At 33.8% G+C, this 21,712-nt stretch overlaps 1 protein-coding gene across 4 annotated transcripts in view; it reads right to left on the minus strand.

Moving 5' to 3' along the window:
- The window catches only part of NIPBL (NIPBL cohesin loading factor), a 190,573-nt gene that overhangs the window by 46,381 nt on the left and 122,480 nt on the right, over positions 1–21,712 (minus strand). For all 4 annotated transcript variants that reach the window (XM_024356630.3, XM_063811291.1, XM_001146090.7 and 1 more), the window contains exons 11-24: positions 21,126–21,308; positions 16,359–16,556; positions 16,041–16,112; positions 15,851–15,940; positions 14,166–14,269; positions 13,577–13,663; positions 10,343–10,574; positions 9,457–9,608; positions 8,843–8,923; positions 8,208–8,308; positions 6,705–6,843; positions 4,310–4,392; positions 2,906–3,038; positions 1,917–2,060 (exon numbers count right to left, since the gene is read on the minus strand). In XM_024356630.3, coding sequence (XP_024212398.1) covers positions 1,917–2,060; positions 2,906–3,038; positions 4,310–4,392; positions 6,705–6,843; positions 8,208–8,308; positions 8,843–8,923; positions 9,457–9,608; positions 10,343–10,574; positions 13,577–13,663; positions 14,166–14,269; positions 15,851–15,940; positions 16,041–16,112; positions 16,359–16,556; positions 21,126–21,308 — 1,799 coding nt within the window. The remainder of the gene's footprint in view (positions 1–1,916; positions 2,061–2,905; positions 3,039–4,309; positions 4,393–6,704; positions 6,844–8,207; positions 8,309–8,842; positions 8,924–9,456; positions 9,609–10,342; positions 10,575–13,576; positions 13,664–14,165; positions 14,270–15,850; positions 15,941–16,040; positions 16,113–16,358; positions 16,557–21,125; positions 21,309–21,712) is intronic.

Consider the following 21,712-nt stretch of genomic DNA (forward strand, 5'->3'; position numbering starts at 1 on the left):
CCCAGGCTGGAGTCCAGTGGCACTATCTCGGCTCACTGCAATCTTTGCCTCCTGGGTTCAAGCAATTCTCCTGCCTCAGCCTCTCTAGTAGCTGGGACTACAGGCATGGTCCACCATGCCTGGCTAATTTTTGTATTTTTAGTAGAGACAGGGTTTCACCATGTTGGCTAAGCTGATCTCGAACTCCTGACCTCAAATAATCCACCCTTCTGAGATTACATGTGTAAGCCACTGCACCCGGCCATTATTTTTATGAACCATATGTCATTTTTTAAAAAAAGAGCTCATAGGTAGTTGACATAAAAATGATCAGAAAAATGTGTTAAATCTTCAGAGGTAGGAAGAATTTCCTTTTGGAAATATGTGTTGAGAGCCATAAAAATTTACAAATGATCCTTCCCCTTGAGCTGCACAATGTATAATCAACATAGCCATACATGGCAATAAGAGGTTCCAGGCCCACTTTAAGAAATACAGAAAGTCATCCAGTAACTAGATCTTGGTTTCTACATTACAATTCACCAACAAAAGGAACCAAGATTCCTAGGAGAAACAACTGATCCCAGGGCAGGGGTAGGGAAGGTAAAAGATCTGCCTGAAATACCTTTTTGTTCTAGAAAGCCCTCAAATTATGATGGGAATATATCAAAATGATATAAAAGCCAGCTTCAAAGGGTTCTCATTGATCAAATCTAGGATGATTTGAGCATTAAAATAATGATGGCAACAAATTATAATTTACCAGAGTAGGTATTGTATTACATCAGATGTTAATATTGTATTAATGATAATTTTTTGCTTTTGATAATTGTACTATAGATATTTAAGTGAGAGCTCTTGTTTGCAGAAATATACACTAAGCAGTGGCTCCCAAGTTTCAGCATTCATTCATTCATTAGAATCACCTGGAGGGCTTGTTAAACCAAGAGTTTTTGATTCAGTAGGTCCAGGGAGGGTCCTAAGAATTTGTACTTTTGTTAGAAATGTACTTGTTAGTTCCCAGATGATTTCAATGTTGGTGTTACTTGTCAAGGGGATCATACTTGGAAAATCACTGCATTAGAGAATTCAGGGGTAATGAGGGAATCATGTCTGCAACTTAACTTCAAGTGGTTTGAAACAAAATTAAAAAAAAATGCATATACAGACACACATACATCTATATTTTGAAAGATGAGAAAGGAAATTTTGTAAATTGTCAATAATTGAGGAATTTGCAAGAAGCTTTTATGGGAGTTCTTTGTACTATTCCTACAATTTTTCTCTAAGGTTGAAATTATTTCAAAACACGAACTATAGCTAAAAAAAAATTAGAGGCATTTCTACCAACATGGATATGATTATGAGCATAAAAAAGGACTAGAAAAAAATGAAAACAGAAGTTGTATATAGTAGGATTAGAAATCATTTCTTCACCAGTTTTCTCAAGTAACTTTATTACTACCACTTCATCCACATTAAAAAAAAAAAGCAATAAAACACTTTTTCCCCCAAGATGAAAACTCTCTAATGTAATAAAGTATAAAAAAGCTCTCCTCACACCTCCTTGGTATGAGAAGATACATAACATTCAAAAGTACAAAACAATCTTATTGGGTATGCTAAATCACCATTCAATAAATTAAAAACTTAAATAAAATTTATGTTAAATCAAATATTAAACAGCATTATACATTATTAAGAGTACTTCACAAAAAGAAAGTAAATGATTTATATGAACCATTCAGAAGTCCCTGTTAGACTAAATAATTCATTCTCGGGTCTTAAAATTTCTCACTGGGGCTTTGAAAAGCCCACTTTTAGAAGTAAAAATCTTATTTTGAATCCACACAAAATGAAATGCAAAACTAATGTAAGGACATGCAAAGAAAATAACTATTATTCATTCCCATAATTTTAATCTTTTATCTTAGTACCTGTTTTAAAATGCGTTCTATAGATCCTTGATCCATTTTGCTCGTAACAGCATCTTTTCTTAGCCGTGCAGCAACAGTTCCAAGGTAATCAAGAGACGCCACTCTTAAAGCCATCTCTGTTGACTTGTTACTGAACTGATGAACCTAAATATCAAAAGTTTTTGATTGAATAGATTTATAACAATATATTTTAAATAGCAATTTATCATATAAATTCCCAATCTAAATTGTATAATTTAAAATTTAAACTTTTTTTTTTCCTGTGATATTGTCCCATAAAGTCATTTTTGCCTTTTGATTTTCTGGAATCTGAACATTTTCATGTGACTAAAAAATTACAGATTAAACTTCCTTAAGAACAACACAACTCATTAAATATGCAGGCTCAACTGTATTATTTGCACAAAATGTGGTATTACTGAGTAAGAATTTCTTAGGGTGGAATTCTGATGCCTATGAAAAGTTATTATAGTTTCCGAATAATATTAACATATTTTCCCATTCACAAAAAGGTCCCAGAAGCTTTGTAACAATGTGTATTGTGCAAGTTCAAATGTAGTTTAAAAATAGAGTCACAACATTTCTTTGCATTTACCTACTGCGTTACATGACGACTACAAAATGCCATACATTTGTAGAAATACTCTTAAAGATGATAAGGAGTCTATATTAATCATTTTCTTGCTTTGAAATGAGTAACTTATGACTCAGTGTTGAGATGCTTTTAACAATATAACATTTCCAAAAAAAAAAAAATTGTTAAAGCACTGTTATCTTATGTAATGAAATGAAAGCACCAAACTTCACAACATTTGAAAATTTTCTACAAGGTACTGACAATATTGTGTACAGTTATGCACATGCAAAAAGAGATGCAATGTTCATATTTCCTTACACATTTTTAAAGAATTCATCATCTGTGAATCAGAGTACATCCTCATTATGTTGTCTTCTAGTAATCTAATAATCTTTAAATGCTATACTCTTACCAACAGTCTCCCTAACAAACTAAGGAGTAGTTCAGCAGCTGGCCATTCAGGCTTATTGACTGTTGAAAGAAGGTCTTGAACAAAATTTTCAAACAGTGGTCTGTAATCTTCTTCACCTTGCTTACTACCACATCTGTTCAAAGACAAATAATGAAAAGGATGTCAATTTAGGTGACACATGTCAGTCATCTGTCTACCAACATGATTGAAATTGTTAGCTAAGTTTTCTTTTTTCTATGTTTAGTAACAAAATATATAAATGTACATTAAATAAAATATGGTTTAAAATGAGTCTATTTCACAAACTCCACTTTCTCCTTAATTATAGGGAATTCATTTATTAAGCAATACTAATACTACTTTCTTGCAAGTGAAACACATTTAAAAAAATGATCACTGTTTTTCTACCTAAAAGATCACCATAAATTCTTTATTTTTTTGAGATGGAGTCTCACCCTGTCACCCAGGCTGGAGTGCAGTGGCATGATCTTGGCTTACGGCAACCCTCCACCTCCCGGGTTCCAGCGATTCTCCTGCCTCAGCCTCTCAAGTAGCTGGGACTACAGGCGTGCACCACCATGCCTGGCTAATTTTTGTATTTTTAGTAGAGACGGGGTTTCACCACGCTGGTCAGGCTGGTCTCGAACTGACCTTGTAATCCACCTGCCTTGGTCTTCCAAAGTGCTGGGATTACAGGTGTGAGCCACCACACCTGGCCAAGGTCATCATAAATTCTTATGGAGGCTGGGCTGGGCGCAGTGGCTCACGCCTGTAATCCCAGCACTTTGGGAGGTCAGGGCAGGCAGATCACCAGAGGTTGGGAGTTCGAGACCAGCCTGACCAACACGGGGAAACCCCGTCTCTACTGAAAATACAAAAATTAGCTGGCCATGGTGGTGCATGCCTGTAATCCCGGCTACTTGGGAGGCTGAGGCAGGAGAATCGCTTGAAGCTGGGAGGCGGAGGTTGCAGTTAGCTGAGATCGCGCCATTGCACTCCAGCCTGGGCAACAAGAGCGAAACTCTGTCTCATTAAAAAAAAAAAAAATTCGTATGGAGGCTAAATAACATCTCTTCACAAACTTTCCTATTCAGGTACAATAGGAAAATTCTCCAAAATTTACTGAAGACAAATTACAGAATTTCAATCTAGTACTTTAATTTCTGGAGTCTAACATATAAGCAAATTCACAAAATTTTAGATTTTTTTCCCCCGTGTAGTCCCATCCCAATTTTAGATTTTTAATACTCCAATTGCCTCATTTTAAAGATCAAGAAACCAAGTGTCAGGAAGATGTACTCATGGTTCAGATTATGGCAGGAAATTGGATTCATCTTTTTAAAAAAATGAACTATTCTCTATACTGTGGAAAAGAAAAACCAGATTTATATTAATTTTACTCACTTTTTAAGGAAGATGGAGAGGAAGTTTTGGGCTGTTCGCATAGCTGTTTCGTAAGAGTTAGTAATGACAACATCCTGGTCAATCTAGAATGAAAAAAAATGAGTTTATAAAGATACAAGAAATAATAAGTTAGCCCTGTTGCTATTGTCATGTTATTACTGAAGAGGGGTAATATATTTAAATACTAAAATGCTTAAACTATTACATTATATATAATAAGAGAAGCCAAAATTAGCACACTAAGCATATTTTAAAACTTTATAGAAACAAATAAAAATACAGATAGAGTGTTATTAAAATAATGTAAGAGTAACATATGTGGTTAACAAATTTAATATCAATAGTTGTTTATCATAATCCTGGTCAGAACAGAAAGAAATGGATTGAAAATAAAAAAAGAATTTAGAAAAAATATGTCAACCTCAAAGTTTAAGAAACATATAATCTATACAATCAAAAAAAAAAAATTCAAAGCCTTCATCAGAAATTTAAAGATTAAGATATAAACAGTCAATTCACAGTTATAAAAATACAACAGACAAATAACTATAGGAAAAGGGGCTCAAGCTCACTAATAACCAGGAAAATGCAAAATAAGATGGGTATTTCTCAATGACCATAATTTTAAGTAAGAAGTAGGGCTATAAACTGAAACACCACTTTAGTAAGCAAATTGACAACTTCCAGTAAATTTAATGCATGTATACTATCTTAATTTTACTTCTAAGTGTATCTAGAGAAACTTTTGCTTTAAGTTGTGATTCTATGATATGGTGTTTTTAACTCAAGTAAAAAACAATCTAGTATGAGTTGTATGTATTAAAAGCGATGTTGAGTGAAAAAATTAGCTGTAAATATGTCACTGTCCTTTACGTAAAAATGAAATAATTGTATATCAAATTTACATAAAAATAATTAAAAGAAAGAAATAAACATATTCATGATACTTGTCACCAATGGTTAGGAAAGGAAGACTAGAGACAAACAATGGGATTGGGATGGGAGAAATAAAGAGGATCTGAACTTTTCAGAGAGTGTTTGACTTTCTTTCATTCATTCATTTTTAGACAGGTTCTCAGTCTGTCATCCAGGCCAGGGTGCAGTGGCACAATCTCGGCTCACTGAGTCTCGATCTCTCAAGGTTCAATCGACCCTCCTGTTTCAGCCTCCTGAGTAGCTGGGATGACAGGTGCACAACACCATGACCAGCTAATTTGTGTATTTTTTGTAGAGACAGAGTTTTGTCATGTTGCCCAACTGGTCTTGAACTCCTGGCCTCAAGCAATCTGCCCACCTTGACCTCGCAAAGTGCTGGGATTATGGGCATGAGCCAAAGTGCCTGTCCAGTTATTAATAATTATTACATATTTATTATTATTCCCAAAAAGATACACACATATGCTTGGCTCTAACAGTAGATAAACAAAATTATTTGTTTCTCTTAAACTTTTGTTGAGATAAAAGTATACACTTGGAAAAATTCTAAACATCTCCAAAAGCTATAAAACCAAACGCAAATCGTCGGCATGAGCTACCTATTAGGGAGGGAATAAACTCATTTTCCACATGAATTTAATGTTAATTATAATCCTATGTTATGTATTTATATATGGGTTTAGTACCCCTAATCTGAAAATATGAAATGCAAAATGCCCTAATGAATATTTCCTTTGAATATCATTTTGGTACTCAAAAAGTTTCAGATTTTAGAGCATTTCCGATTTTAGATTTTTTGGATCAGGGATACTCAACATGCATATATATTACATATTGTATTATTCACTTTCACATTTAATATCTCACTGACCCTTACAACCTGGTATAGCAGTTTTGATAAGTATTATCACCTCCATTTTACAGCTGAAGAATAAACTCAGAAAGATTAAAATGATTTATATGTTTTATGACTGATAGATACAACAGAATCAGAACTCAACTCTTCCAACACCATGTCTAGTGCTCTAAAAGGACCTTAAAGCCCAGCCATGAACCTCTAATTAAGAACATCAGCTTTGGCCAGGCGCAGTGGCTCCCACCTGAAACCCCAGCACTTTGGGAGGCTGAGGAGGGTGGATCATGAGTTCGAGACCAGCCTGACCAACATGGCGAAACCCCGTCTCTACTAAAAATACATAAATTAGCCGGGCGTGGTGGTGCGTGCCTGTAATCCCAGCTACTCAGCAGGCTGAGGCAGGAGAATCACTTGAACCCGGGAGGCGGAGGTTGCAGTGAGCCGAGATCGCGCCACTGCACTCCAGCCTGGGTGACAGAGCGAGACTCCGTCTCAAAAAAAAGAAAAAAAAAAAAAAGAACTTCAGTTTTATAAGAATGACAGAGAATATAGGTATTTCCTTCAATAAAAGTACAGTTGTAAAACCTTTAATAGATTCCTTACTTTTTTATTTGAATCTTCTTCTGCATTAGAGTCCTTCTCTGATGATGGTAAGTGTACCACACACTGAATAAGTTGTAAAACCAGTGCTGTAACCATCTGAATATACATAGGTTCTCCATCCATATCACTACTGTTTAACCTTTAATGAAGAAAAAAAATTTGTATGGAGTATCAAGATAATCTCATTTAAATGTCGTCTATTGTCTGAAAGTTTCACGATACTGTGTTTGCCAATATTTCTAGGCATGATCTTAGTGCTTATAGTGTTCTTATGTGTAATTATTTGTTGTAAGTTAGCAAAAACATCAAGTAAATGCCTATGCATGCTGAGATAATTAAAATAGTCAAAGGAAAAATACAGTATTTAATACAAATTTGTATGCTTTACATACATTGCAGATAAAAATTCATACTACTACTAAACATTTCTCAAAATGATTTTGAAAATGATAAGTCTTCAAAGTTTCCAAATGCCCATATATTTTGCTATTCATCTGCTGAATCTGTTATTCATTTGGTATTAAAATCTGCTACACAGCTCTTGATCATCTGTGCTAGTGTTGGTAGCACAGATTATAAAAAATCAATTTCCACATCTTTTGTTCTATAGGTATTGTAAAAAATCTAAGGATTCTTTTATGTGTTGATAGTTTTTCTTCATAGTTTTTCTTCAGGTTTAACAGACAATAAATGTTTATCAGTATACAATTAGTCCAAAAAATGATTAAGATAAAATAATTATTTTAGAGAAGAAAGAAGCCTTCAAAGCAATCTTAAAAACAATCCTATATGCCACGTCAACACTTTTAATCACTCAGGAATATTAAGATAATTCCGGTGATTATCTATGATGGCAAAGACAATAATGCTGACCATAGCAGTGGGTAACATTCCTTATTAACAGTGTGCTTAGTGATTAAAGAGCATTTAATCCCCATGTTTATTCTCCATACTGCCATTAGAGTAATCTTTCTGTTTTTTATTTTTTTTTGAGACACAAAAATCTTATAAAATCCTCTTTGAACTGATCTGATTATTTTGAGCCATATTTCCAACAGTATCAACAAGATCTTCTCACTGACTAGTGGTTCGTATTAAGGAATGATTTTGCTCTCCAGTGCCTGGAAATAATTTTGGTTGTCACAACTGGAAGGAGGAAGGGTGTCTATTGGTATCTAATGGGTAGAGGTCAGGGATGCCGCTGAGCATGCCATATTGCACTAGACAGCTATGCATAACAAAGTGTTATATGGCCTAAAATGTCAACAGTGCCAAGACTGAAAAACCCTGCCACAGATCTTTACCTTTGAGAATCAGTGAAGTTTTCTAAGCCCCCTAAATATGCCATGTTATTTCACACATCTATTTTTCATGCTGTTCTGATGTAACTGCCTAGTTTTTAATTATTAAAATATAAATCAGACAGAAATGAAGAATAAATGTATGATGGTTCAATATAATGGTGGTTCTTCATTAAACTTGACCTCTGTTATAATTAATTACCTGAAGTTCCTTAAACTCCTCTTGCTGGTTGGTAATCTTGCAAGTGAAGTAAAAATTTCTTCCAAAATTAACTGCCTATGTTTTTCATATCTTGAGAATACCTGTTTAGTAATTATAAGATTCCAAGTTAAACTTATAATAGAAAACAAACCAAAAAATAATATCATGTGATTAAAAAAATTACCTGCCATTTAGAATGAAAATGTTTTCAGTATCTAAGGTAAGCTGCTCTATTTTCCTATCATTAATTATAACATTCTTATAGAAGTCAAAGAGTACACTAGTTTCATTTAAAGGACTATGAAATCTTGGCTATAGGCAGTCAGACAAGAATTTAAATGATTTTAAACCATTCTAACTTTATTATAAATATCAAGGAATTATTAGCTGAAATATTTGCAAATATTTGGAAGTGTTGTAAATGTGACAAAAACAGAATAACCCAACAAATTAACCAAACAGAAAAATAAATCCTCAATTAATAAAGTCTAATAAGACTTAGTAAAATAGTCCTTAGATTGAAATGAATGTACTGAAAACCAGGTATCTTCATTATTTTTTGGAAATTTGGATTAAATGACATCAATATTGTTTTATTTGTGGGGTAACTAAAAATACAAATTGATTATACTTACTGCAGTGACTAACTTGATGGCACACAACTGTAGTTCACTGACATTTTCCACAAAAAATGGTGTTATTCCCATAGATGAAACCTGTTTAAAAAAGAAGAGTAAGTAGTATACACCTTTAGTTGATTTCCGTAACATTCTATCTTACTAAATCCCAATACATTCATAAGCTTACTGGAAAACACTAAGAAAGCATTTTTTCTTTTCCCCACCTAATCAGCATCTATTCTTTTCTCTGTTTCCCTTCATCCTCAAAGCACGTTAGCATATACAACAGGTACATTGCATTATAGCTATCAGTCCTCTAATCTCTACTTTTTGAGTTTACAAATGTCACAGGAATATAAAGAAATAACAAACATTTAATATCTGCATGAAAATATAACCCATCTTTCAAAGAATTTAGAGTTTGGAATTTACACTACATTTGTCTGTCTCCTGATAAAATGTCTTTTTAAAACTCCTGAAGTTTTATTTCTTCGATTTAGATATAACATACTCTTAACAGGAAAAATTCTTGATAATATAGTGCTGGTCTTATTACTGAGTGAGCTAGGTTATACTGGACTTAATCATTTAGTTTAGAAATATACAAAATGCTTACCAAAAAAACTTACCTGAAGAATTGTTGTGTCTGTAAGAAGTTGTATCTCTAGCAATTCTGATAAGCTGCTAACAATGTCACAAACTTTGTTATAAAGCATTACTATTACTCTCTGCTTATGGGTAGAACATTTAGCCCGTTTTGCTTTTGAACTTAATAAGCCTCCTAAAATGAAACAAATTCAAGATAAGGAAAACATCAACTTTTAATAATTTTTAATAAACAGTACTCAAACTGTTTTTTGAATTAAGAGAACACAATTTTCTAGCTACAGAACCTGGAAGATAAAGCTTTTTATTTATTAAAATAGAAAATTACTCTCTAGAGATATTCTATTAGAAACATTCTTGCATCAGATAATCTTCAGCAGCTATTAAATCCCTGTATCTAAAATATTATTTTATCTTGATTTCTACTTTTCTCCATTGGAGCAGGATAGTAAGATTATATTTCCCTTTAAATTAATTTGCAGTTATACAATAGATCGTCAAGTTCATTATTCAGGAACTATACTTAGGTATGACCTTACTCCCTTCAAATGTATACATTTCATTGCTCATTTATAAAGGTTAAGAACAAGAGAAGGAGTATTTATCTTGAATCAATCCATTTTGTAGACAACTGCTATTTTGGGTAAAATTAGGGCAAAGTGATAAATGCAACCAGAAGGTAGTATTTTCTGAGATTTTCCCTGACAAGTAGAAATAACTTCTATTATATATAAATGTTCCTAAAGAAATTATAATTGAACAAGTACTATATTCTAGTCAAATCCATAATCAAAATCAGTGTTTATTACAAGTTATATGATTCAAAAATTTTGGTGCCATTTTAAGTCCTATTTTGACTCATCTAACATGGCAAAAATTTACAATAATTTTGATATTATACGAACTAACCTCCATGAGGATCTAATCTGTAAACAGGATCATACTGAGGATAAAGTGTATTCTGCAAATGAAATTTAGTGTACTGTATAACTCTTTCAATTACATCCTCAATGTACACAGCTTTTGGCATGTTAGGGGATGTCATAATGTTGATAGTTGTAAGACAAGCATCCGCTGATTTTGTAACTCTCTCCATAATAAGGTCTCTCCATAACCTTTCTTCTTCTTCAGTATCGTTATTCTGTAAAACAGTATTGTTAATGAAATGGAAATAAACACATTTATAGGTTTAAAATATACATTAAAATTATGATTTGATTTTCACTGGTGGAAAAGTGTTATGATGTGTGTTAATTCTTTTAAGAATATCCAGAATGAGGTACAAATACTGATACTACTTTGAGCACGATTTGTGTTTCAATGTTTTCAAACGTGATATACTCTACCTCATTTCACCACTAGATGACACCCTACTGACAAAGTTATAATTATCTTTATCCTTTGTGTGCTTTATCCGAATCTAAGATTTAGCTTATGACTTTAACTGTATATAAATTAATTTTGTGTTTTGGGTATAAACATTATGATAGTTTAAAGACTTTATAAATTGTGCTTGCTGCTGTGATAACAAAGCAAAAATTAATGACCAAGGGTAAAATCTTACTTAGTACTAAAATTGACAATCATTCCTAACACCTGTTTTTCGACAACACAGTTTCTGAAACTGAGATTAAAAAGTAGTAATATGCAGACTAATGAAGACTTTTTTTAAACGGATAATTTAAGAACTGACAGAAGACTTTATTTTAATTTACACATCAGCAACTTGACATTGCAAATTAGGAGTAATCTCACTGTTAAAGTAAAAATCCTTCTATCACATCTTTAGTTATGAAATATAAACTATATTACAGGACTACTTCCAATTCAAAGCTTATACCCTAGGAAAACGAACAAAAACACGATATATAATATGTAAAGCAGACAGGGCTTTCTGTTCAGTAATGCCTAAAACCTCACAAAGGAAAGACAAAGTAGCTTGTCTTTGATGCGAACATTGCTGTTTGTTTGGAAGAGTCAGTTAAGGAGGCTCATGATTCATGCCAAACGTTAAGGCTATCCACAACATATTAAATACTGTTACGGTTTTTAGGGATGAAAGTAATTTCCTTAAGACTGAGTCAGCCAGCTCTCCAGAACTCTAGATTTCTGATGATGATTATCACAATTTCTTGGTGAAGTATTTAAGTAACTTGTAGACTAACAATGGAGTAGATTGTTACTTTAGGTTTCTCTAAGCCTTTGTTTCTGTGATGCAAAAAGTAAAGAAAGGGCACTTAAAAATATAAATATATTTAATAATCCAGAAAACAACCACCTGAGGTTATTTTTCTACATATTTTATTCCAGAAGTGTCCAATCTTTTGGCTTCCCTGGGCCACAGTGGAAGAAGAATTGTCTGGGACTACATATAAAATACACTAACAATTACGATAGCTGATGAGCGTAAAAAGAAATTGCAAAAAATCCTCATGTTTCAAGAAAGTTTACGAATTTGTGTTGGGCTGCATTCAAATCTGTCCTGGGCCACATGGGCCACAGGTTGGACAAGCTTGTTTTATTCCATGTAGATCCCCTAGCAATCCTGTGGCTTTTGTAAACACCAAGAGCATTTCCCTCATAAGATAAAATAAAATCTAGTGCTTGTATATTAAATATATATACTACATATGTATACATGAGAAGTATATATATCAAAAGTGTTCAAAATGGTTATTGCTGGATTAGAATATAGCTTTTTTGGTGCTTTCTGTGTTTTGGAAATTTTCTACAATAAATATGTTACTTTTATAATCAGGCTTTTAAAAATAAAGAAAATTTGGCCAGGTGTAGTGCCTCACATCTGTGGTCCCAGAGCTTTGGGAGGACAAGGCAGGAGGATTGTTTGTTGCCAGCAGTTTGAGATCAGTCTGAGGAACAGAGTGAGCGCTTGGCTCTACAAAACATTTTAAATAATTGGCCAGGCATTGTGGTGCATGCCTGTAGTTCCAGCAGCTTGGGAGGCTGAGGTGGGAGGATCACCTGAGCCCAGTAGTTCCAGACTACAATGAGCTATGACTGTAGCACTGCACTCCAGCCCAGGGGACAGAGCAAGACCCTGGCTCTATCAGGGGAGAAAAAAAAAAAGGAGAGAAAGAAAATTTATCAACTCAGAACTTACTAAATGCCTATAAGCATTAGTGTTTGCATTCATTAATGTCAGAGATATCAAGATCAATTTGAATGCACATATAATTTATAGTCCACTACAATGCTAGGAAGGCAAATCCCAGGAAATTTGCTTCACTCAATTAATAAACCATTGCAACCATGTTGCTACTGCTTTTGATATAAGCATATTAAAATATAGTAACAGCTGGAGTTAACATTTACTGAGAAGTTAAAGTGTGCCAGACACTGTTATAAGTGCTTTACATGAATTAATTCTTTAATCCTTTGAACAACCCTTTGAGGTAGGTATAAAAACGGTATATAAGGAGTAATGTATATTAATTAGTATATATTAGGAAATCATAAGGTTTCTAACTATGTTATTTCTTCAGGGAAGCTCAACAAAAAGAATTACTACCTACTATCATCTCATAACTCAAAAACAAAATTTAAACATTCATACACTTACATAAGGAAGAGCATAAACTAAAGAACTGCCCCTTAAATTGACAAACATTTTCATGTCTTTATTATTCTTACTTTATGGCAAAGCTGTGAATTGACAACGTGTAACATTAATTCTGAATTACTAAAAGTGAAGTTCTATTAGCAATGCTAATGAATGTAACTAGTAATTCATGGTAACATGCTCGAATTAACGAAATGTGAAATTTCCCCCACATGAGAGTCATTTGTGAAAAAATTCACATTAGTCCCTCCCTAATGCACAGATGATAGATTCCAAGACCTCGAGTGCATGCCACGGATACTATCAAACCCGATATACACTATGTTTTTTCCTATACGTACATACCTAACATAAAACTTAATTTATAAATTAGGCATGGGAAGAGATTAATGACAATAAAAAACAGAACAATAGACTGTAATAAAAATTATTCACCTACTTTCAGATCACAGTTGACTGTAGGTAACTGAGAAAATGGAAAATGAAACAATAGAGAAGTGGGGGACTACTATAGATCTTAATAACATTAAGGGTAAAATTAACAGTATGGATCTTAAACTTACATGATTTAACAAAGTGGAAAGCTTTGACCCATCCTGAATATTCTTCTCCAAGATATTTAAGACTTTCACAGTTTTGTCAGTTGAAAGCTAAAATAGCAATATAAATTCTTTATCAATCGTTGGTAAAAGTTATATATTATTCAAGAAACAATCTGTACAATTATTCCCTTTGAGCTATGGAGGAAATAGCATTGTCACCCTCTTAAAGAGTAAGAAAACTTTCCCACTTAGAACTTCTACTCAACGACCCTAAATGACTAAAGTAAATGTCAAAGAAAACTTTAATATATTTCTGCATTTAAATAATCTAAATATTTGAGAAAATGAAAAAAAAAAAAAAACTCTGGAAAAAATTAAAGTCCATGCCTCTTTCAATGCAGTAATATGATTCTCTTTAGAATAATCTGCAGAATACTTGTTTTTTCTTTTGTAAAAAAACAAAAAAACTCATTTAGACTCTCAGAAGTCAACAATGAGTTTTCTTTTTACTATTTACTTTACATAAATTTTATAATTGACCCTGAAAACCTTAAATTAATTTCAAATGTTTCTATGAAGTAAATTTATAAATTTTACTTTGGTGAGATACCTTATCCATTATACCCATTGCTTTTATTTTAGCAGATTCACTGCCAAGTTCATTAAGCTGATGTTTTCCTAAGAGCAGTTCCTGAGGAATTTCATCATCATCACCTGCAAAATCAAGCCAAACAAACACAAACAAAGTTTAGGTAAATAAAATAGTTCAAAATGTCAAGCTTAACTTTCTAATAAAATTTTTAGACATGCAAACTAAACAAATAACCTAAGACGCCTCTATATATAAACCTCAAGTAAACCCTGAATGAAAAAGGACAGAAATTGAAGTCAGATTTATGACTGAAATGGGAAGATGAGATAGATATCTTATCTTTACTACTTTAGATATACTCTTGACTCTTTCTCAACCACATTCTCTGCCTCAGGAGGCTGACCTGAATGGACTACATCAAGAGTCTCCCATGCCCTCTGGCTTTTGTTTGGGTTTGGCCAGTAGGGTGCCCCGTTAGAAGATCAAAGAGGAGTGTAAGGTCAAAGTATTTATATCTCTTACTCTTTGCTTACAAGGTCTCCTCAGGCTAGCTCAGTCCCCTGACCAAAAGGTATTGCTTCTTTCAAGGCAGCCTACTCTACTTTTTTTCCTGCAGAATGAGTTCTGGTGACTTTTCGGTATCCTCACTCTTTTGGTTTAAGGCTGTTAACCCTGGGTTCTGGTACTATTTTGCCTCCATTTTTTAACTGGTCTCTTTGTAAATAACTCCTCCTCATATTATCCTAATTTGAGAGTGCCCTTTGTACTTTTGGACCCTAAATGATACAGAAGACAATTTCTCAGCACAGAATTGTAAAGTTTTAAAAAAGATGAAACTGACATTCTAAATAATCAGCAAACACAATGATACTCAGGCAAGTAATTCTCACAAAACAAATACTTACTTTACCAGCTGAAGGTGGCATAAGATTGTTAAGAATAGCTCTATACATTGCAAGCAGTGTTTTTATAAACATATTTTAATATTTATAGATGTAATCTTTATGTCATTGTAAAAGTAATACATGAATATAACATTAATCCTACTGTATTCTAACTGGTTTACTATTTTGTTTTCCATATTAGAATCTGTATTCCCTAAAGCCAGGTGGTTGGGTTTTAGTTATTTTTACATCTCCAGCACTTAACATACTACTGGCATACAGTAAGTATTCAATAAATATTGGTCATTAGAATAAATGAACAGAAGAATAGATGCTTATTTCTGCATATATGCTCCTATCAGTACCTTCATTATACAGGGCCTTTTCAAGCCTCCTCACCTGCATAAAGACTTTTTAAATTACTCTCACTTACTCATGATTCTTTAGATACTATCCAGACTTGATTAATATATACTTGAGTTTTGTACTAAAGTTTTTAATTTCTTGGTAACAGACTAGATTTGACTTTACAACTAGATTTCAAGTTTCTCGATAGCACAGAGTATGCCTCTGTATCCTCTAGAGTAACTGAGTTAAGTCTTAAGTATTTGTGTATTTATCATAGTTAGGGATTCAGAAAAGAGCAGTTGCCAGTCAAATAACAGACTAGAAAGTTTATCATTGTCAGCAACAAGTGATCACAACAACAACCAGTATATGATTTCAAGGTAGGACACATCACTAGAGTAACTGAGTTACTCTAGAGGATACAGTTAAGACACTTAGAGTATGTGTAAATGTATTTTAAGTTGATTTTACCAAACGCAGTAAAATCCATATCTTCCAAATTATCCAAAATATTCTCTATTGAGGCTGTGAATCTCTTAAAAGTTGAAGAGTCCATCATTTCTGCAAGAGAGAAAAATATATTCATTATTCTCACATTACAAGTAGACATGTGAAGCTGAAGAATATGAATAAAGACAAATTAAATAAACTAACGTGTTACCTTCAGGTGTTAGTTTTGGTTCATATGCTTTCCTTTTCTTCTGTTTTTCTTTTTTCTTCATTTTCCTAGCAACTAAAACGAACAAAAAGAAGTACTGAAATGTAGGACTGACAACTTAAAATAATTCCATTTTTGTTTCTAGTTTTTTTCCTGAACGTTAAAGACTTAAACAATAATCACTGCACATAGAAACTAAGTATTTTTGTCTTAATTGAAAATTAGTTATTAACTCATAAAAATATATAAAATATTCTTCAAAGTTAAAGCCCTAAATTTAAATTGGTTTATGTAAGAAATCCGTTGACACTGATGAATTACCCTCACTAAGGCTGGGAGGAGGAGAATAATCTTCCATGTCAGAATCTGACGGACTTCGGTTTCGATAACGACCACCACCTGAACTCCTTCTTCCTTCATGAGAGTGGCCACTTCTCCTATGATCCCCAGAGCTTCTTCTGTCACGCTCTTCATATTCCCAAGCTTTATCATCATCTTTTTTATGTCGTTTCCTAGAGGCTAGAAGCAAATCCCCATGACAAATAATTTACCTCATTTAAAAAGATGATTAAAACTTGTACTTTACAAATGAATCACATGGGGAAAAAAAATCTTCATTCCATAGGGTCTAGGAAATTCAGTGATTTTGTCTATCCAGAAGTTTAAGTTATGATATAGAAAAAGTATCACTAATTTTAGCACAATCTACCCAGATTTAAAGATCTTTACATGAACTCAGTATTTACTGTTAATAAATACAGATAGGAAGGTTCTTGAAATTAAACTACAGTGTTCACTTCAAGGACAGTTATTCAGTAAGTCAGTAAGGGTTATACCTAAACTTCAAGATTAATTGAGGCTGTAAAACAAACTATATTTAGGAATTAGATGAAAAACAGAACCACCTTAAAGCACTTAGATTACTGATGGGGAGCAGGGTTTGGAGGAAAAGTCAACTTTTGAGAAAGTGTTACAGAATATGGGTAACCATGTACACCATCAATTAATAGCTAAGTTAAACCCACAACTCAGCGATAAATTCCATAAGCCCTGGTGACCTAACATGACAAGCCTACTGAGACAGAAAAAACCTGTACAGTTGTAAATACTCACATAATGAATTCAGTTCTTCAACAAAAGTCTTGCTTAAACCCAAGAAAAGTTTCTAAGCTTATGCACGCTTCATAAGCATGATTATGTATGTTACCTTCAATCTTTTCCCCATCATTTTAGCATTCTGCTAAAATCACCCGTACTGACAGGAGCCTTTAGGCAGACCTGGCAAACAGATTTCATCTAACACATCAACTCTCATCAACTGGCAATAGCTGCCTAGAACATTATGTTGAAAATAACCCCAAGCCCTGAGAAAGCATCATAGTTCAGCAAGAAAGACTGATTAGAAATGTCTGCAGTAAGAGCTGGGGGCCACTATAAGTGACAAATATTTATCATGTCTGTTCTAGGATGCAGTAGGTACCACCAAGTTGAAACCAGGGCAGAGAAGTGATGTGTCCTACCTTGAAATCATATACTGGCGGTTGTTGTGATCACTTGTTGCTGACAATGATAAACTTTCTAGTCTGTTATTTGACTAGCAACTGCTCTTTTCTGAATCCCTAACTATGATAAATACACAAATACTTAAGACAAATGTTTTGCTTAAGTCCCCTACTTGGCTTAGATGTAAGGATGCCAACCTCTGGCCCAGGCACTCTATGCTTGTGCCAGTGTCTTCATGTGTGGGTAACAAATGTCTATACTCTGTCTAATCTTATTCTTAAATGCTACCCTAACTACTCCTGTTCAAGAATCTAGGTTGGTTTCTGGTTCTGGACTCTTCTAGCTAATCTATGGACAACATGGCAGGAAAAGGTCATTTTGTTTCCTCTTCTTTACAGTCACAGGCTTGGATAGCAAAAAGGTTCATGTAAAGCACAAATGTAAATGGATATAAATATCTGAGATTTTCTTCATAATTAGGTATGAATTTGGTTATGACGTATGTGAAGAGTGATAGGACTGTTCCTCTTTTATGATTACAGTATGCTCTAGTACGTTCCTTTAGTGACAACTTGTTTCATACACTAATATAAGTAGGGTGTGTGTATGTGTGACAGAGAAACAGGTCATTTCTATATATAATTCCTTAGATTTTTTTTCACAAGTACTGAAATGCCTACATTACAAGGGATGACAACTAATAAGCAAACATCTTCAGAAAGCACTATTTTCTTATGTGGGCAGAGAAGGGGTCTTGCTATGTTGCTCAGGCTGGTCTCAAACTCCTGGGCTCAAACAATCCTCCCACCTCGGCCTCCCAAAGTGTTGGTATTACAGGCATGAGCTACTGCGCCAGAAATTAGTATTTTACAACCTCGAATATGACCTGCTTTAGTCTTTGTACATTTTAATTAATTTCATAACAAATCTGTTTCAAGCATTCAATCCTATGAGTAGAAAATGCTTGAAGAATCTTATAGTGGTTTGTAATTACATAGAATATGCTGTATTGGTGGTAACTATCCACAGATCTTGTAAATCTTTATTTCACATTCATCAAATTTTAGACAATTTAGATAAAAATGGGGTGACAAATTAAAAAAAAAACAACTTCCATAACACATTGTGTTATAATGCGGTTATTAGGATACCAACTCATTGTGGTTAGCTTATTCTTTCTCCATTTCTCTCATTACCCTGGAATAAGCAGGGGAGGGGAAAGGACTCAAAAGAGAGGTACGTAAAACATGACTTGGGTGTTCTCTATCTTCTCTTTCCAAATTTCACCTATATATCTCTTGAGCTTCTTACATCGCCCCTCTCTCCATTTTCCCCAGGCACCCAGTGACCTTATATTTGTGCTATGGCCATCCAAATCTGTGTACCCCAACTTTCAAAATTATCCTTCAACATTTTCCCCTAACCTTCAACAAAACTATTTCCTTGGTTTTAGATTTTGAGAAACCAATTTGATTAAACTGCTAAGTTTCAAAAATTTTTTTTTCTCTCTCTCAGCAGCATAATGCTTGCAACTTAACGTTCTCATAATAGTTTCACATTTTGTATTGTGCTATATTTTCAATACACTGTTTCTGTTGTGGTGTTACCATTTGGTTGTTTATGTGAACAATCATTTGGACTTCTTTCACCATTCAAATCGGTGGCTCCAGTGTCCACTTTTCTATAGTTACTTGTATAGAAATAAGTGAAGAAAAACAGGAAGCTACTCTTGACATCTCTTTAAAAATCCAGAGAAACTTTCCTTTCTTCTAGCAGTGTGTGAAGCTTAGGTTCTTTAAAATAAATATTACCTTTCGATATAGTTGGGCATAGATATAACAGGATCCATGGCTTTATAACGAAGCTATGTGCCTCCATAAGATGAGACAATAGCTTTCATGATAGAAAGCAAGGGGAAAAGAATGGTGGCTGCATTGGTGACAAACATGAGGGATGTGTGGCTCTACTCTCCACTATTTTACACTTGGTGGAAATTTTTGATTATGTTATCCTTTCCACTTAACTGTGAGACAGCTTCAGAAATCTTTGCAATTTAGTAATGGAGGCAGTCACTTTCAGTCAACTGGATTTGAAATGTCATTTGAAATCAAACTGGAATTCAGGGACTCCTCCTTCTCGGCTGTTCTAGATATGGGTGATATGTTTATTAGAGGGAAAGAGGCAGAGTGGTAAGGCATGTATATTAAAGGGAATGAGTTCCTGGGCCCCATGTTTCTTTTATCTTCTCATCTTCCAGAGCTAACCACGTCCCCATATGACCAAAATATCTGATTGTAATAAAAAAAAATTAACTTTAGCCATTTTAATATACTGTGTGTCAATACATTTCATAATACAATTATAACAATTATACATGATTAAATGTTAAGTTTGCTGTATATTTTATTTCAATTTTAAAACTTTTTTCAGATTTGTTCAGTATTCATAGTCTACTGCTCATAGCTCAAGAGCTCACAATTAAAAAAAAATCAGTAAATTAACATTAAAAACTTTGGAGGAGGTGAAGGGCTTCCATCAGCAATATACATTTAAAAATGGCAGCATGCATCTGTCCTTCCTGCCCTTGCTTGTCACACCTCAATCTATGGACACTAGGTGGAAAAAGTAGAACACTGGTGGTCTTCCCACTTCTTTTGGTCATTATGACTAAGTCAGTTGGCACACAAGTGAAGATCTCCCATAGTCTGTTTCCACTGAATGCCGTTTAAGTCAAACAAGGTTGCTGACCCCTCTTGGCTAGGCTCAATTCTCTTGCTCCAGAAGAAGGAAGATAGGGATAAAAGAGAAGAACTTTTTCAGTGGACCAGTAGGAAGACAGGCGAGGTATAGCAAGTCTAGTGCAAAGACAGGTGATCACAGTGTTGTAGAGAGGTAGCTGTGTAGTGAAGAAGCCAGCTCTGGAAAACAGTGAAACAAGGGAGGAATTCCAGGACACAGCTGGGCAAAAAGGAGAAGCCAGGTCCAAACCACACAGATAATCTGCAATGTGGCTAATCCATTCATAATTTAGTGATAGTATGGTTTTAAATATTTCTTCATCTGGCTATCTCCTACGTGTCCTTCAAGACTCAACTCAAGTGTCACCTCTTCCAGTAAGCATTCCCTGAGCCCCCACTCTGATTCTGATGCCAATCCAATGTGTTCCCATAGCACCCTGGATTTACTGTTATCATTGTACTTTTATCAGCATACTGCAATTATTTATTTACATATTTCCCCCATTAGACTGAAGGCTCTTTGAAGACAGGGACCATATCTTATTTGCATTTTTACTCTCAGTGTCTAGCATATAATAGGAGCTCAATAAATGTTTGCTGAATGCATACAGACACATACCTACCTGTGTTTTAAAATTAATTGTAGCTTATTTAATATTTTTTTCTTGGTGCCAACTGATCTCATCTTTCACACATTTTTAAAGTATAGAGAAAAAAACTTACTATACTGTGTTATTAAGAATTAAGGTGACTGTGCTTTTGCTAAACCCCCAAATTATAAATGAGAAAAACACATCAACCTGCTTTTAAACTCTAAAATAATAACAAAGAGTTCTGTGATACTTACATTCAAAAGCTTCATCACTATCATTATCTTCATCTGAACTGATTTCAGCATATTTTGGCTTTTCATTAACTGTGCTACGCTTGCGTTTGTTCATTTTCACACGTTCACAAAGTGGCATGGTGGACTCAATTTCTGCCAGGAGTTCAGGGGGTAATTCTTTTAACACTGATTGATCTATACTACCTATTAATGAAAGGTAAATTAAAAAAAAATGTAAATCTGAAGATAAAAGGAAAATTTTAACTAAGTTAGCATAATAAAAATATTAGTATTTGTTTTCTAAATCAACTGTTTATTTTAATAAAACACAACTATAATACTCTTAACCCTAAAGTGACAATATAGTTAATATATACGTATGTGTACATATATACATATAATTATGTAATGACTTTAAAAACATGACACCACCATAAAAATGAAGGGTAATTATGTAATACATTTTTGATATAATGCCTTCAATTTGCACTGACTAAAAACTTTCTGAAACTAGAGATTCACTGACATTAGCAAGTGGATTTGTGGTAAGAGGTACACTTGACATTCTTGGTAGTACATAAATTTTGTTTTGTGTAGGTCTGAAGTAG

The sequence above is a fragment of the Pan troglodytes genome, chromosome 4 (genome assembly GCF_028858775.2).
Source record: "Pan troglodytes isolate AG18354 chromosome 4, NHGRI_mPanTro3-v2.0_pri, whole genome shotgun sequence".
NCBI lineage: Eukaryota > Metazoa > Chordata > Mammalia > Primates > Hominidae > Pan > Pan troglodytes.